This window comes from Ceratotherium simum, chromosome 13 (assembly GCF_057802395.1).
Source record: "Ceratotherium simum simum isolate JZ-2026a chromosome 13, ASM5780239v1, whole genome shotgun sequence".
Lineage (NCBI taxonomy): Eukaryota > Metazoa > Chordata > Mammalia > Perissodactyla > Rhinocerotidae > Ceratotherium > Ceratotherium simum.
Genome location: NC_141912.1, coordinates 13,360,481 through 13,376,677, shown reverse-complemented (window position 1 = coordinate 13,376,677; position 16,197 = coordinate 13,360,481). Strand labels below are relative to the sequence as shown.

General features: G+C 37.3%; 1 protein-coding gene across 1 annotated transcript in view; it reads left to right on the top strand.

Moving 5' to 3' along the window:
- MCUR1 (mitochondrial calcium uniporter regulator 1) overlaps nt 1–14,597 on the top strand; it is a 28,366-nt gene extending 13,769 nt beyond the window's left edge. Inside the window, exons 5-9 of the mRNA XM_004432108.3 lie at nt 838–879; nt 1,694–1,765; nt 11,870–11,923; nt 13,558–13,672; nt 14,521–14,597. Coding sequence (XP_004432165.3) covers nt 838–879; nt 1,694–1,765; nt 11,870–11,923; nt 13,558–13,672; nt 14,521–14,576 — 339 coding nt within the window. The 3' untranslated portion in view covers nt 14,577–14,597. The remainder of the gene's footprint in view (nt 1–837; nt 880–1,693; nt 1,766–11,869; nt 11,924–13,557; nt 13,673–14,520) is intronic.
- Nucleotides 14,598–16,197: the final 1,600 nt, after the last annotated feature.

The following is a 16,197-nucleotide window of genomic DNA, read 5'->3' as shown; positions in this document are numbered from 1 at the left end:
AGTGCACGGGCATACATCTCCATGAATATTCACAGAACACACACTACCAATCAGATCAAGAGGTAGCACATCACCAGCACCCTAGACGTCCTGCTGATGCCCCCTTCTAGTCACTTCCCACAGAGGAAACCACTGTCTTGACTTATATCGCCATTGACTGGTTCTGCCTATTCTAGAACTTCGTCGGATGGAATCATAGTGTGTCGTTCATTGGTAGATCATTCTTTTCATTTATCTGTAGTGTTACATGAATATGCCACATTATTCTACTGTGGTGTATATTAGAATTGTTACCAGTTTTTGGTTATTATGAATGAGTGCTGCTGTAAAATATCCCTCAGTTTCTTAAAGTGTGGCATATGGGATCACAAATAAGTGCTATCTTTGCATCTTGCTTTTATTTTCAGTCCTATTTAAAGTTCCATCAAGGGAGTTCATTTATTCCCTGTTGATCTTAGTGTTATAAGAAACCTTCTAGCAGAAGATTCCTCCTTTTCCTAGGAAACAGTCGAGTTTAAAACTCAAAGTTGTCCCTGAAGTGTGCTATTTGAGGGCAGAATTAGTTAAAAGAAAAATTGAAGGAAGTTTTAAAGAAGGCCCTTGAAGACAAATATGCATGTTAGATACAATTGTACCATCCTGCGTGACAAATAATCATTTCTGTTACTGAGACTGTTCAGTTAATGTTGTGTTCTGAATGTAGCCAAGTGCGTGTTAAATGGAGAAAGAATTTGTGCATAAATACATGTTCTAATATTTGTTTATTACCAAGTTTTATGTTTCTCTTCTAACCTTCTAAACATATCCTCGACTTGTTTCTTTTTAATGTGTTTTTAGAAAATAAAGCTTGAATTGCATCGGTTAAAACAACAAATAACGGTAAGAACTTCATTCCTGTTTGCTTGCTTGTTTGTAATTACGTCAGCTTAGTAATAATGTCAGAAATACTATATATGTTCTTAAACACTTAATTCTGTGTTAAATATTTGTGTAATATATCTCAAAAATATACATTGGAAGATTTAGCTAAGAACACAGCCAATGAATAAATTGCTGATGTCTGTAACCAAATTCATTAAGAAAATTGTGTTCTGAAAGGAATTAGTCATTTTTAAATAAAAAGTCTTTTAAAGTAGCCTCATGGAACCCTTAGATTCTCTTAGAAGAGACTGGCTTTAGAGATTTACATGTGATTTTAGAATGCTTACCATGCCAGCTGTTTGATTTTTTTAAGTGGAAAGGACGTTGATATTAAAAAAGAAAAAGTTTTGATGAGTGTCAGAAAGAAGGCTTTATTTAAACCAGAATTTAGTATTTTACTTCTTTGAGTCCGTCTCTGCTTTCCAAAGTTGTCCAAGGAACAGCTTGACTCATAATTTCCACAAGGAGATATATTGGGAGTCTTGAGGTTAAAAGCAACAATAACTGACTCTTAACCATAAAAGGGGATTATTTGTATGTATGACTGGGAAGTCCCAAGACAGGGCTGACTGCAGACGGGGCTTGACCAGAGTCTCCCAACGTCGTTAAGTCTTAGCCCCTCTTCTCTGTGAGCCCCTGGCCCTGCCCCTCCCCTGGGATGGCCCCCTTAGGGCGGAGGCTGTGCAGGAAGCAGTCCCAGGCTTTACGTGCTCAGAGGGTTTGGCTTTCTCACTTTGAATTTTTCTTTCTTTGTTGTTTGCCCTCCTACTAGGATGAAGTGATCAAAGTCCGAACAGATACCAAATTAGACTTCAATCTAGAAAAGAGCAGAGTAAAAGAATTGGTATGTTCCTTTATTAAAAATGGAATATGAATTAATTTCCTTGCAGGATGGAATTTTTGGTCAAGTCTGAGTTTGTATACAGTTCACAAGTACTGTTAAATATTTTTGTTAGACAGTTTTTTCCTTAATTATATTTTGGATTAGGGTTTAAATTTGATGCTTTCAAAAGTAACATTAAAATGAAAATGTTGGTCAAAGCAAGTTTGAATCTTTTTTTGTCTGTTTCAGAGACTAAATTATATGTCACTTAGACATTAATAAAGAAATTAAACTCGGGCCGGCCCCGTGGCTTAGCGGTTAAGTGCATGCACTCAGCTACTGGCGACCCGGGTTCGGATCCCGGGCGCGCACTGACACACCGCTTCTCCGGCCATGCTGAGGCCGCGTCCCACATACAGAAACTAGAAGGATGTGCAACTATGACATACAACTATCTACTGGGGCTTTGGGGAAAAAAAAATGGAGGAGGATTGGCAATAGATGTTAGCTCAGAGCTGGTCTTCCTCAGCAAAAAGAGGAGGATTAGCATGGATGTTAGCTCAGGGCTGATCTTCCTCACAAAAAAAAAATAAAAATAAAAAAAGAAATTAAACTCAATCTTGATGTACTTAATACTGACATAAACCTCCACAGGTCCTGATTTTACAAAAGTTAAGTTGATTATGTGACTTAAATAATGTTAAATTATTAATATAGATAATATTCTACACTGAAATTCAAGGTTAAAAAATATTTTCATGTAGTCTCTTTTTTTAACAGAGAAATCTTAATGACTTTATTGTTTTGAAATGCAAATTGTAAATGGTTCTTTAAGTTATGTTAAATTGAAATTTTCAGTTAGGAAAAGTAGTGCTGTACATTTGTTACCAGAAAGATATCACAAAATGTAGGTTGTAAATAATTAAGCTGAAGGATGTATATATCTGTACAACAACTTGTGGGATGATGCACAGGACCTAAGAAAACTGGAAATACAGCTCTGTTGCCCTTGCTTTTTCAAAGAAAATGCATATAAATACAACTTTTGTCTCAGAGCTTTCATAGTAATGCTTCTTTTTTATTGTTTTTTAAATTTTATTGAGATATAATTGACATATAACATTATATGAATTTCAGGTGTACAACATAATGATTCAGTATTTGTATATATTGCAAAATGATCACCACGATAAATCTAGTTAACATCCATCACCACAGAGTTAATTTTTTTTTCTTGTGATGAGAACTTTTAAGGTCTACTCTCATAGCAACTTTCAGATGTACAATACAGTATTATTAACTGTGGTCACCATGCTGTACACTGCGTCCCCATGACTTTTTTATTTTATAACTAGAGGTTTGTATCTTTGAACCTGCTTCACCCATTTCGCCCACCTGCTACCCTCCACCTCTGGCCACCACTCCGGTCTGTTCTCTGTATCTATGAGTTTTTTTTGTTTGTTTTTTAGATTCCACAAATAAGCGAGATCATATGATATTTGTCTTTCTCTGTCTGACTTATTTCACTTAGCGTAATGCCCTCAAGATCCATCCATGTTATTGCAAATGGCAAGATTTCCTTCTTTATGGTAGAATAATATTCCATTGTGTGTGTATATATATATATATATACACACACACACACACACACACACCACATTTTCTTTATCTGTTCATCCATCGGTGGACACTTAGGTTGCTTCCGTGTCTTGGCTATTGTAAATAATGCTGCAATGAACACGGAATACAGTAAGTTGTATGTTTTAATAAAGATATGTGTTGGTTGCCTCTAGTGATTTTTAACCCATCTATCTTCTTGTTCAGGCTTTATTTGAATTTGATAACATTGGTTAGATACCTTTTCTATTCTTAGCATAATGAGAAAAGGGCATATAAAGCATTTTTCACTAACGCAGAACTGGATCCACATGCAGAAGCTGAGTACTCACAGTTGTTCATTGTCTTCCCGTTTTTCACATTTGCTTTTAACCAAAATGTGTTACGGTGATACATGAAGCTAACACTGAAACTCAAGCAAAGGACTTAACTGTATTTTGGAACGGCCGCTGGATTTCAGGAGTTAAGTTAAGCTTCGCTATACGAAATAATTAGTATGGCCAAGTTACCTGTATTTTTTCTCTTAAAACACTTTTCAACCATGAGGATTAACTCATCTGGTATCACTGAAATATTTAATGATCACTAGCATATGACTAGTATCTAGAAGAGGAGAAACTCTTTTGGTTACCTGTGTCCTTATGGGTTGTGTACTTAGCAAAAATTTTGAATTTACTTGATTTGGGAAGATGCCTGTAGCTAACCAAGCTGGGAAGAAATGTATCTGGGAGACTGGGAAAGGGATGTGAACATGGATTAAAGCCAGTGAATTTATGTGATTTACTAACCTAACTGAGAAGTTGTTCTTATTAGTCCTAAATTTAGATTACTCTGAAGTACAGGACAGTAGTATATTACTGTGCAGCTAGCTTGTATTTAATATGCACTGATGAAGATGAGTTATTTGACCCTCTCATTACCTTATTTAATAAAGTTATAATATTGTTTCAATTAAATTAACTGTGGTGATATTTACAGTGAGTTTCAAACACAGTATGGCCTAAAAACTGCTTTGGGGTGCAGGGAGGTGGAGCCACATAGATGTTATTTTAAAAATCATGGCAATGTCGAGATTTAGGCTTTTCTCTTGTGGCTGAGTCAGCATTGACTTAGTGAAGACAGGAGTTGACAGGTGTGCAGAAAATCCAGTTCCACCCTGCCCTCTAGTGGTGATCTAACGCATAGCTCTTTCCTCCTCTGAATCCCTGACATTTAAAAGACAGAGACGAGCGTTTGGTCCTGTGAGTAGTCCTTAGTTTGGGGTTTGGGGGTTTTCTTGTTTTTTTACTTCTAAGCAATGCTGTTTTTATATTCTATCCCTCTGATAATCCCAGGGGAACATTTTACAGCTAGAAAGTTTCTAGATACCTCAAAAGCATTAATTTTTTCCCCTATAACAATGTTAATTTAGTGAAGAATTTTTAATTTTTCACTTAAATTATAGATTTGCATTTTCTCAATTAAATCCTAATGCCCACTGCTAAGGAGATATGTCTGATTTTGGTCTCAAGGTCAAAAAAATTGCAATTGCCCTAAATCTTTGCATAGACATTAATAGGCAAAATCAAGATACCATTTTAATTCTTGGTAGAACTAGTCGATTCCTTTAGTAACACTGGATTGTGACTACGCCCAAGTGGAGTTTTTTATTATATTGAGGTCATAATAGTTTATAACATTGTGAAATTTCAGGTGTACATTATTATTTGTCAGTCACCATATATATGTGCCCCTTTACCCTTTATGCCCAGCCCACCAACTCCCTTCCCTAACCACTAATCTGTTTTGTTTGTCCATGTGTTTGTTTATCTTCCACATAATAAGTGAGATCATATGGTGTTTGTCTTTTCTGTCTGGCTTATTTCACTTAACATAATACCCTCAAGCTCTATCCATGTTGTTGCAAATGGGACAGTTTTGTCTTTTTTGGTGGCTGAGTAATATTCCGTTGTGTGTGTGTGTGTGTGTGTGTGTGTGTGTGTGTGTATATAAATATATATATACCACATCTTCCATCTTCTTCATCCATTCATCAGTTGATGGGTACTTGGGTTGCTTCTATGTATTGGCTATTGTGAATAATGCTGCAGTGAACATAGGGGTGCATAAGTCTCTTTAAATTGTTGGTTTCAAGTTCTTAGGGTAAATACCCAGTAATGGGATAGGTGAGTCATATGGTATTTCTATTTTTAATTTTTTGAGAAATCTCTTTACTGTTTTCCATAGTGGCTGCACCAGTTTGCATTCCCACCAGCAGTATATGACGGTTCCCTTTTCTCCACATCCTCTCCAACATTTCTTGTTTTTTGTCTTGGTAACTGTAGCCATTCTAATGGATCTAAGGTGATATCTCATTGTAATTTTGATTTGCATTTCCCTAATGATTAGTGATATTGAATATCTTTTCATGTGCCTGTTGGCCATCTGTATATCTTTGGAAAAATGTCTCTGTTCATATCCTCTGCCTTTTTTTTTTTTTTTTTTGGTGAAGAAGATTAGACCTGAGCTAACATCCGATGCCAATCCTCCTCTTTTTTGCTGAGGAAGATTGGCCCTGGCCTAACATCTGTGCCCATCTTGTTCTACTTTATATGTGGGATGCCTGCCATGGCATGGCTTGGTAAACGGTGCGTAGGTCCACACCCAGGATCTGAACCTGCGAACCCTGGGCTACTGAAATGGAGCACATGAACTTACCCACTACGCCACCAGGCCGGCCCCGGATTGTTTATTTTTTTGTTGTTGAGTTGTATGAGTTCTTTATATATTTTTGAGATTAACCCCTTGTCAGATATATGATTTTCAAATATTTTCTCCCAGTTGGTGGGTTGTATTTTCATTTTGTTCGTGGTTTCCTTTGTCTTGCAGAAGCTCTGTAGTCTGATGTAGTCCCATTTGTTTATTTTTTCTTTTGTTTCCCTTGCCCGAGTAGACATGGAATTTGAAAAGATCCTTCTAAGACTGATGTCAAAGAGGGTACTGCCTGTATTTTCTTCTAGGAGTTATATGGTTTCAGGTCTTACCTTCAAGTCTTTAGTCCATTCTGAGTTAATTTTTGTGTGTGGTGTGAGGTAATGATCTGCTTGCATTCTTTTGCACGTGGCTGTCCTTTTTCCCAGCACCATTTATTGAAGAGACTTGCCTTTCTCCATTGTATGTTCTTGGCTCCTTTGTCAAAGATTAGCTGTCCGTAGACGTGTGGCTTTAATTATGGGCTTTCAATTCTGTTCCATCGATCTGTGTGTCTGTTTTTGTACCAGTACCATGCTCTTTTGATTACTGTCGCTTTGTAGTATGTTTTGAAGTCAGGGATTGTGATGCCTCCAGCTTTGTTCTTTTTTCTCAGGATTGCTTTAGCTATTCGGGGTCTTTTGTTGCCCCATATGAATTTTAGGATTCTTTGTTCTATTTCCATGAAGAATGTCATTGGGATTCTGATTGGGTTTGCATTGAATCTGTAGATTGCTTTAGGTAATATGGACATTTTAACTATGTTTCTTCTTCCAGTCCATGTGCGTGGGATGTCTCTCCATTTCTTTAAGTCATCATTGATTTCTTTCAATAATGTCTTATAGTTTTCATTGTATAGGTCTTTCACCTCCTTGGTTAAATTTATTCCTAGATATTTTATTCTTTTTGTTGCTATTGTAAATGGGATTGTCTTCTTGAGTTCTCTTTTTGTTAGTTCGTTATTAGAGTATAGAAATGCAACTGATTTTTATAAGTTGATTTTGTACCCTGCAACTTTGCTGTAGTTGTTGATTATTTCTAATAGTTTTCTGATGGGTTTTTTAGGGTTTTCTATGTATAGAATCATGTCATCTACAAACAGCAAGAGTTTCACTTCTTCCTTGCCAGTTCACTTTTTCTTGCCTACTTGCTCTGGCCAAAACCTCCAGTACTATGTTGAATAAGAGTGATGCGAGTGGGCACCCTTGTCTTGTTCCTGTTCTCAGAGGGATGGCTTTCAGTTTTTCCCCATTGAGTATGATGTTGGCTGTGGGTTTGTCATATGTGGCCTTTATTATGTTGAGGTACTTTCCTTCTATACCCATTTTATTGAGACTTTTTATCATAAATGGATGTTGGATCTTGTCAAATGCTTTTTCTGCATCTATTGAGATGATGATTTGATTTTTATTCCTCATTTTGTTAATGTGATGTATCATGTTGATTGATTTGTGGATGTTGCAACATCCCTGTTTCCCTGGTATAGATCCCACTTGATCGTGGTGTATGATCCTTTTAATGTATTGCTGTATTCAGTTTGCCAATATTTTGTTGAGGATTTTTGCATCTATGTTCATCAGTGATATTGACCTGTGATTTTCCTTCTTTGTGTTATCCTTGTCTGGCTTTGGGATCAGGGTGATGTTGGCCTCATAGAATGAGTTAGGAAGTGTTCCATCTTCTTCAATTTTTTGGAATAGTTTGAGAAGGATAGGTATTAAATCTTCTTTGAATATTTGGTAGAATTCTCCAGGGAAGCCATCTGGTCCTGGACTTTTATTTTGGGGGAGGTTTTTGATTACTGTTTCAATCTCTTTACTTGTGATTGGTCTATTCATATTCTCTATTTCTTCTTGATTCAGTTTTGGGAGGTTGTATGAGTGTAGGAATTTGTCCATTTCTCCTCGATTGTCCAATTTGTTGGCATATAGTGTTTCATAGTATTCTCTTATGATCCTTTGTATTTCTGTGGTATCCATTGTAATTTCTCCTCTTTCATTTCTAATTTGATTTATTTGAGCCTTCTCTCTTTTTTTCTTAGTGAGTCTAGCTAAGGATTTGTCTATTTTGTTTATCTTCTCAAAGAACCAGCTCTTAGTTTCATTGGTTTCAATTTCATTTATTTCTGTTCTAATTTTTATTATTTCCCTCCTTCTGCTAACTTTGGGCTTTGTTTGTTCTTCTTTTTCTAGTTCTGCTAGGTGTAGTTTTAGATTACTTATTTGAGATTTTTCTTGTTCGTTAAGGTGGGCCTGTATTGCTATGAATTTCCTTCTTAGGACTGCTTTTGCTGCATCCCATATGAGTTGGTGTGATGTATTTTCATTTTCATTTTTCTCCAGATATTTTTTTGATTTATCCTTTAATTTCTTCATCTATCCATTGGTTGTTCAGGAGCATGTTGTTTAGTCTCCACATATTTGTCACTTTCTAGCTTTTTGCTTGTAGTTGATTCCTGGTTTCATAGCATTATGGTCGGAAAAGATGCTTGATATGATTTCAGTCTTCTTAAATTTATTGAGGCTTGCCTGGTTTCCCAGCATACGGTCTGCCTTTCAGAACGTTCCGTGTGATCTTGAGAAGAATGTGTTTTCTGCTGTTTTTGGATGGAGTGTTCTATATATATCTGTTAAGTCCATCTAGTCTAGTTTTTCATTTAATTTCACTATCTCCTTGTTGACTTTCTGTCTGGGTGATCTATCCATTCGTGTAAGTGGGGTGTTGAGGTCCCCTACCACTATTGTGTTGCTATTAATTTCCCTTTTAGGTCTGTTAATAGTTGCTTTATGTACTGTGGTGCTCCTGTGTTGGGTGCATATATATTTATAAGTATTATGTCGTCTTGGTGGTGTGTCCCTTTTATCATAATATACTGGCCCCCTTTGTCTCTCATTGACTTTTTTATCTTGAAGTCTACATTGTGTGATATAAGTATGGCAACACCTGCTTTCTTTTGTTTGCCATTAGCTTGGAATATCGTCTTCCATCCCTGCACTATGAGCCTTTTTCTGTCTTTAGAGCTGAGATGTGTTTCCCAGAGGCACCATATTGTTGGTTCTTGTTTTTTAATCCATCCAGCCACTCTGTGTCTTTTGATTGGAGAATTCAATCCATTTACATTTAGAGTGATTATTGATATATGAGGGCTTAATGCTGCCATTTTATCACTTGTTTTCTGGTTGTTCTGTATTTCCCTTGTTTTTCATCCCATGTATTTCTGACTGCCAGTTCAGTTTGGTGTTTCTCTATGACAGTTTTCTCAGTTTTCTCTTTATTTATCATTTGTGTCTCTGTTCTGATTTTCTGTTTAGTGGTTACGTGAGGTTTGTATAAAAGATCTCGTAGATGAGATAGTCCCTTTTCTGATAGTCTCTTTTTTCCTTAGTCTAAGCCAATTCCGTCCCTTTCCTCTTCCCCATCTAAGTTATTGTTGTCACAACTTATTCCATTTGCGTTGTGAGTTTGTGATTAAAATGAAGTGATTATAGTTATTTTTGATGCTTTCTTTCCCTTTATCTTTAATGTTATAATTAAGCTCAGGGCCTTCTTGATGATTTCTTGTAGCAGGGGTCTTGTGTCGATGGACTCACTCAGCTTTTGTTTATCTGGGAAAGTTTTTATTTCTTCATTGTATCTGAAGGATAGTTTCACTGGATAGAGTATTCTTGGCTGAAAGTTTTTGTCTTTCAGTGTTTTGAATATATCATTCCACTGTCTCCTAGCCTGTAAGGTTTCTGCTGAGAAATCCACTGAAAGCCTGATAGGGGTTCCTTTGTAGGTTATTTTCTTCTGCCTTGCTGCCCTTAATATTTTTTCTTTGTCATTGACTTTTGCCATTTTTTCTAATATATGTCTTGGAGAAGGTCTTTTGACATGATATAATTAGGAGTTCTGTTGGCTTCATTTACATGTAATTCTAGCTCCTTCTCCAGGTTTGGGGAGCTCTCAGCTATTATTTCTTTGAACAAGCTCTCTGTTCCTTTCTTCCACTCTTCTGAGTCTGGAATACCTATAATCCTTATGTTGCATTTCCTAATTGAGTCGGATATTTCTCGGAGAATTTCTTCATTTCTTTTTAGTCTTAGTTCTCTCTCCTCCTCCATCTGAAGCATTTCTTTATTTCTGTCCTCTAAATTACTAATTCTGTCCTCTGTATTATCAGCTCTGTTTTTTAAGGATTCCAGATTTTTTAAAATCTCGTTCATTATGTTCTTCCTCTCCAACATTTTTGATTGTTTCTTTTTTATAATTTCAGTCTCTCTTGTGAAGAATTTTCTCTGCTCATTAATTTTATTCCTGAGTTCATTGAACTGTTTCTGAGTTTTCTTATAACTCATTGAGTTTCTTTATGATAACTATTTTGAATTCTCTGTCATTTAGATTGTAGATTTCTGTGACTTCAGGATTAATTTCTGGACACTTGTCATTTTCCTTCTGGTCTGGGGTGTTAATATACTTCTTCATGCTGTTTGAAAGAGTGGACCTTTGCCAGCACGTAGTGGTAGTATCTGGTTGCAGATTCCACCTGCCACCACCTGCCACAGTTTTCTGAGCCTTCCGCCAACCCCTGGCAGTTGTGCCCATCCATTTGAAGTTGTGCCAGTAGGGCTCTCTGCGTCTGGCCGCTGATGCTTCACACATGCAGGCGCAGGTGCTCTGGCAGGGATCCCCTGCCCTGGCTGACCGGCCGAGCTGATGTGCCAGGCAGGATGAGGGAAGAGAGGTGCCTTCTTTCCCACCTGCTGTCTCCTGCTCTGCAGTCACTAGCAGTCCGCTTGGGCTGCTTGGCTTGGTGTGGACGCCCCCGTGGTGGCTTCGCCACTTTGGTGTGGAGCTTTCCCAGGGGCTGAGAAGCAACTCCAAGAGTGAAAGCGTTCCTGCACAGGGCTGCCTTTTACCCCTTCTACTCTCAGAGTTGCACTCCAGCTGCTGCATGAGGTCCCGCACCCTGGATCACTGCCACTGGGGAGGGAGAGGAGATCCGCTTACCTCCTTCCACTGCCTCCAGGCTTCCAGCACCACCTTCAGACATAAGGCTGTGTGGATCTCTTAGACGTCTGTTGTGTTGTGTGAATGTCCTCTGTCAGTTAATAAAGATCCTTTTCGTTGTATCTTAGGGGAGAGAGCCTAGGGGAATAGCTCACTCCACCATGATGCTGACGTAACTTGGGTTTTTTTTTTTTAATTAAAACCAACATGGGATGGTTTAGTATATTTCTTGTATCTATGTATTTACGTTGTGTTTTATAATCACAAGGCAATGTCTATGTCACAGAATAATATTCTTTGAAACTATTTTTTTCCCGACTTGATGTCTTTCCTATCTTTTGTCTAAGCCTCACGTAGTGACTGGGTTTGTTTGTAGTTATTATGGGAGAGCTCCTAATTTAAATTATTTCCGACTTTTTTCAACCCTCTGAATGCCAAAAAGCATATGACTCAGCATCCCTCTAAATCGGTCCCAGGTAATACCATTATAACAGTGGGAGGGGCCTAGAGACATCACAGTGAAGACATGAAAGAGAAAAACAGCAGAGAGAGGTGAAGGATGACCAAAGGGAATCCAGATGTTGGAGCGATGAGTGAAGATAAATAAGAAACCTCAGAAACAGATCTGAAGGAGAGGGGCAAGTAGGCTGCTTTATCCCAGAGGTGATTTCTATAGTGTTACATGTTCTTAGAAGTACTGAGACCAGAACATGTAAGGCACCAGAGGAGGAGAAGGAGAGAGAGAAAGCAATAAATCAGAATCTGACCTATGTTACATGTTTCTTTCAGTATTCATTGAACGAAAGGAAGCTGCTAGAAATGAGGACAGAAATGGTGGCATTGGTAAGAAATGAAACTGACTTTTTTGGTCATTTTATTTGTCTTTGCTTCATCCCATGCATGGTTACTGTTGTTTGTAATGATGTGTTATAGGAAGATATATGCAGGTTTACTGTCACAGGATTTTTTTTAATTGTGGTAAAATACACATAAAAATTACTATCTTAACCATGATTAAGTGTACAGTTCAGTGGTATTAAGTACGTTTACGTTAGTATGCACCCATCACCACCATCCACCCACAGAACTCTTTTCATCTTGCAGAACTGAAACTCCACCCATCAAACACTAATTTCCCATTCCGTCCTCCCCCCAGCCCCTGGCTACCACCATTCTACTTTTCTGTCTCTATGAATTTGACTACTCTAGGTACCTCATATAAGCGGAATATACAGTATTTGGCCTTCTGTGACTGGCTTATTTCACTTAGCATAATGTCCTCGAGGTCCATCCATGTTGTAGCATGTATCAGAATTTCCTTCCTTTTTAAGGCCAAATAATATTCCATTGAGTGTATATACCACATTTTGATTATCCTGTCGATAGACACTTGGGTTGTGTCCACCATGTGGCCATTGTGAATAATGCTGAACGTGAGCATACAAATATCTGTTGGAATCCCTGTTTTCAATTCTTTGGGGTATATACTCAGAAGTGCAGTATCATAGGATTTTTTTGCGCTTAACAAAATCCTTGATTATCTTAATGGAAGTTTGTCTCAGTAAGTAAAGAATACTAAGGAATGGAGATTTCTATTATATTTTTAACTTACAGCATGCCTTACTTCTTTTCCCTCCTATATTACCTGGGACCTTTGAAACCTACAAGAGACTTCCATGAGAGAAATCTGGAATACTTCTCTCCTCATCCAGGCATTTATTTCCTTATTCATTACCTGAATTGTTATCCATAGGGAACTACTCACTTGCCCTAGGATGTTTAGTGAATTATTTCCAGTGTTTTTATGCATTAATGAAATATTACAACCCCTTTATAACATCAGCCAAACTCACCACCCTTTGGGGAATTAACTGTGTATCTAGTTTAACTATTATATTCGGGAAAGAACACAAATAGGCCCTTGGTATAGCCAAGCCTCATAATAGTAAAGCACTTGGTGTTTGAACTATAAAAGAAGAAAGCTTTAAAAAATGTGAACAGAAATAGTGTCAAGGCAAGCTCTGTTGCTTGTAAATTATCTAAGATTCCATTCATTTTTTTAAAGCATTTTTGTGTATCTTTCACTAGGAGGAATTTAGAAGGATGAGACATATTCCTTGCCACTGAGAACAGACTGGCTTGGTAATATTAACCTTACTTGTAGAGCAATCTGTAATTTACAAAAGCTTTTTTACATAGGTTATCACATTTGATTCTCTAAATTGGAGGCGGAGCCCATGGTATTTTTTTTTTCTCCTATTTTCAAACAGAAGGAAACAGGCCTACAGATGGTCAAGGCCCTGACCAGTGCCACATAGCATGAGGATAGTAGAGCAAAGACTAAGGTCCAGGTCTCCTCAATTCTACCCCAGGTTTCCCCTTGACTGCACCTTGTTGGGAAGGAACTCTAGGATGGACAGAATAGAGGGGCTGGTATATGAAGTGGTTTAATGCTGTGAATCTCTTTGTTTTAAAAGCATGCCCAGCAAGACCGGGCCGTCACCCAGACAGACAGGAAGATAGACACTGAGGTCGCTGGCCTGAAAACCATGCTCGAGTCACACAAGCTTGATAATATTAAATATTTAGCAGGTAAGCTGTTTTGTATCTGGGTAGTTAAACCAAGCTGAAAATAAATAAAATTTATAAAATAAGTCAAAGACAGATAGTGTATTTCATTGATTCTAACACATTTTTTTCCATGTTTTAACATCTCTGAAATTGGAAGGCATCTTACAGTTTCCAGTAGATTGTATTATAATAGGCATTTTTTTCTTTCTTACTAGTAAATGAAATGTTGTACTTTACAATCGATGGAATCTTAAAATTGATAAGATGCTATCATTGAACTATAGTTATTTGGAATTGTTTTAGTGAAATTCAAGATGGGGAATATTAGAATGAAAGGCTTTTGAGTTGTGATCTTTCTGCTTCAATTGGTGATACTCCTTATAAGGAGTTAATTTGCTTTTGCAATTTTTGATCTGAAAGCGAGAATGAAGATTCATGTACAAAAAAAATTACATAGCCATTATTTTAAATAAAATTTAACATTTTGGATTAATCAATATTTTAAAGTTACAATAATATTTAGAAGTGCAATTTTGCTCATAAAGTTAAAGGGTGTGTCCCTATATAGTACATATATGTATTCTTAATGACCACAGAATTTTTGTGATTCTAAACTTTTATTGAAAGGTTTTCTTGAATATTGGATACATTTGTACTTTGAAGATGGTAATTTCAAGGTGTGGGGTATTTTAACGGGCGGGAGTTTCATGGAATATGGCACATCAGTAAGCAATCTTGGTTTTATTTTTTTTTTCTTTTTTTTTTTTTTCTTGGTGGATGAGTGTCTGTATGTTTTCTTAATAAAAAGATGTTCCCTCAAGTAATAGTTAATAGAACTAATACTCTGCTCAATTATATTTTTCTTACAGGGTCTGTATTTACATGCCTAACAGTAGCTCTGGGATTTTATCGCCTGTGGATATAATAAAGCATCTATTTGAAGAGATCTCTATTGTTTTGCCTGAAGAATTCCAGATTGTTGTGCTTTTTTTTCTCATTTCAAATTTTAACCTTGATTTTGACTTAATGCATATTATTTATTTTATGCAAATTATGGACATATAACCAAAGCAAAGAAGTCAGGAATTTCATAATTGGTCCTTCCATCTTTTCTGTTTAGTTGACTTTATAACGCTGAGTGGTGGTGGACAAAGGACAGAGACCACTCAGCTGGACCAGTGAACTTGATCTAACCTGTGGGGCGTACCAACAGTAAATATTTATATAATTCTCTACACTTTTAAGTCTTGTGTCACGTAGAAGATTTTGGGTCTCCATTAAAAGGCACAATGTCTTTACTAAGTGTTGAAGAATCATTGAAAGTAAACTGAGAATACCAAATCCTCTTTACCTAATGACCCAGTCCCTAACATCAGCCAGCCCCTGTGTTAGAGTCCAGTCATGTGCCGACAGACTGCATATATGATGGTGCTCCCATAAGATTAGTGCCATATAGCCTGGGTCTGTAGTAGGCTATATCATCTAGGTTTGTGTAAGTGCACTCTATGATGTTCGCACAACCATGAAATAACCTAATGACGCATTTCTCAGAATGTGTCCCCGTTAAGTGATGCATGACTGTATTGTGTTTTGACTCTAGTTGGTTGGTATGTTAATGACACTGCTCAACTTTACACCCAAAGGAGATTTTTTTCCTTTCAATTTCTATTATCTTAGTAAGTTATTGTTATGGTTATTTTTTATGTGCCCTCCAGCCAGAAAATCCTGTTGCCTAATGAAGTGTCGTAATTGTAATGGGAACTCTTTTGCCTCTTAGAGTGCTGGATTTCCCTCCCTGCCTCTCATGTGACCCCTCTTCCTGTCCCTCCTGATTTGAGAGCTGTAATGGTGCTCCATGTGTGGCATTATTTACCTAGAAAACCTGCCAGCTCTTGGCATGGAGCTCTGCGTCAGCCTGTGGGACAGGGTCTGCTTCCTTCTGGTCTTCACCTGCTTTGCGTACAAGGGAGGCTCTCAGTTTTCCTTCTGTAGTGATATCTAGATATCTAGGTAGTGGATAAGCTTTAGGTCTTTAGTGAAACTTATGTCTTTGCCCACTACAAGCTCAAATCACAGGCTTTCAAACCTAGAGAATTGTCATGCCAGGTATGGTCCTAGTAATCTAAGTTGATTTCTTTGGTTATTAAAGGCGTTTTTATGCCTACTTTACCTCTATATTTAAAACAAATAAATTCAAATAAATTCCTAGACACAACTGAGGTTATTTTGAGGAAGCACATTTTCACCTTATTTGAATGACTGGCACGTGGGGGAAAATAAGCATTTTAGAAACGATGACTGATGGCCCCTCTTCTGCCTTTCTCCACATACCCACATGTGCACATAATCTGGTGCAATGGAGAAACCACATAGAGACTTCTTGATCAAACTGGTAGAATAAATTACCCATCGTCACTGTTCCACCCAAGAGTCAATTCAATAAAGACTCTCCAGGAGGAAAAAGTACCTTGTGCAGTTAAGTTTCAAAGCAAACACTAACTTGTGTAGGTTAAAAACAGAGAGTGAAGTGACCTTACATCCTGATA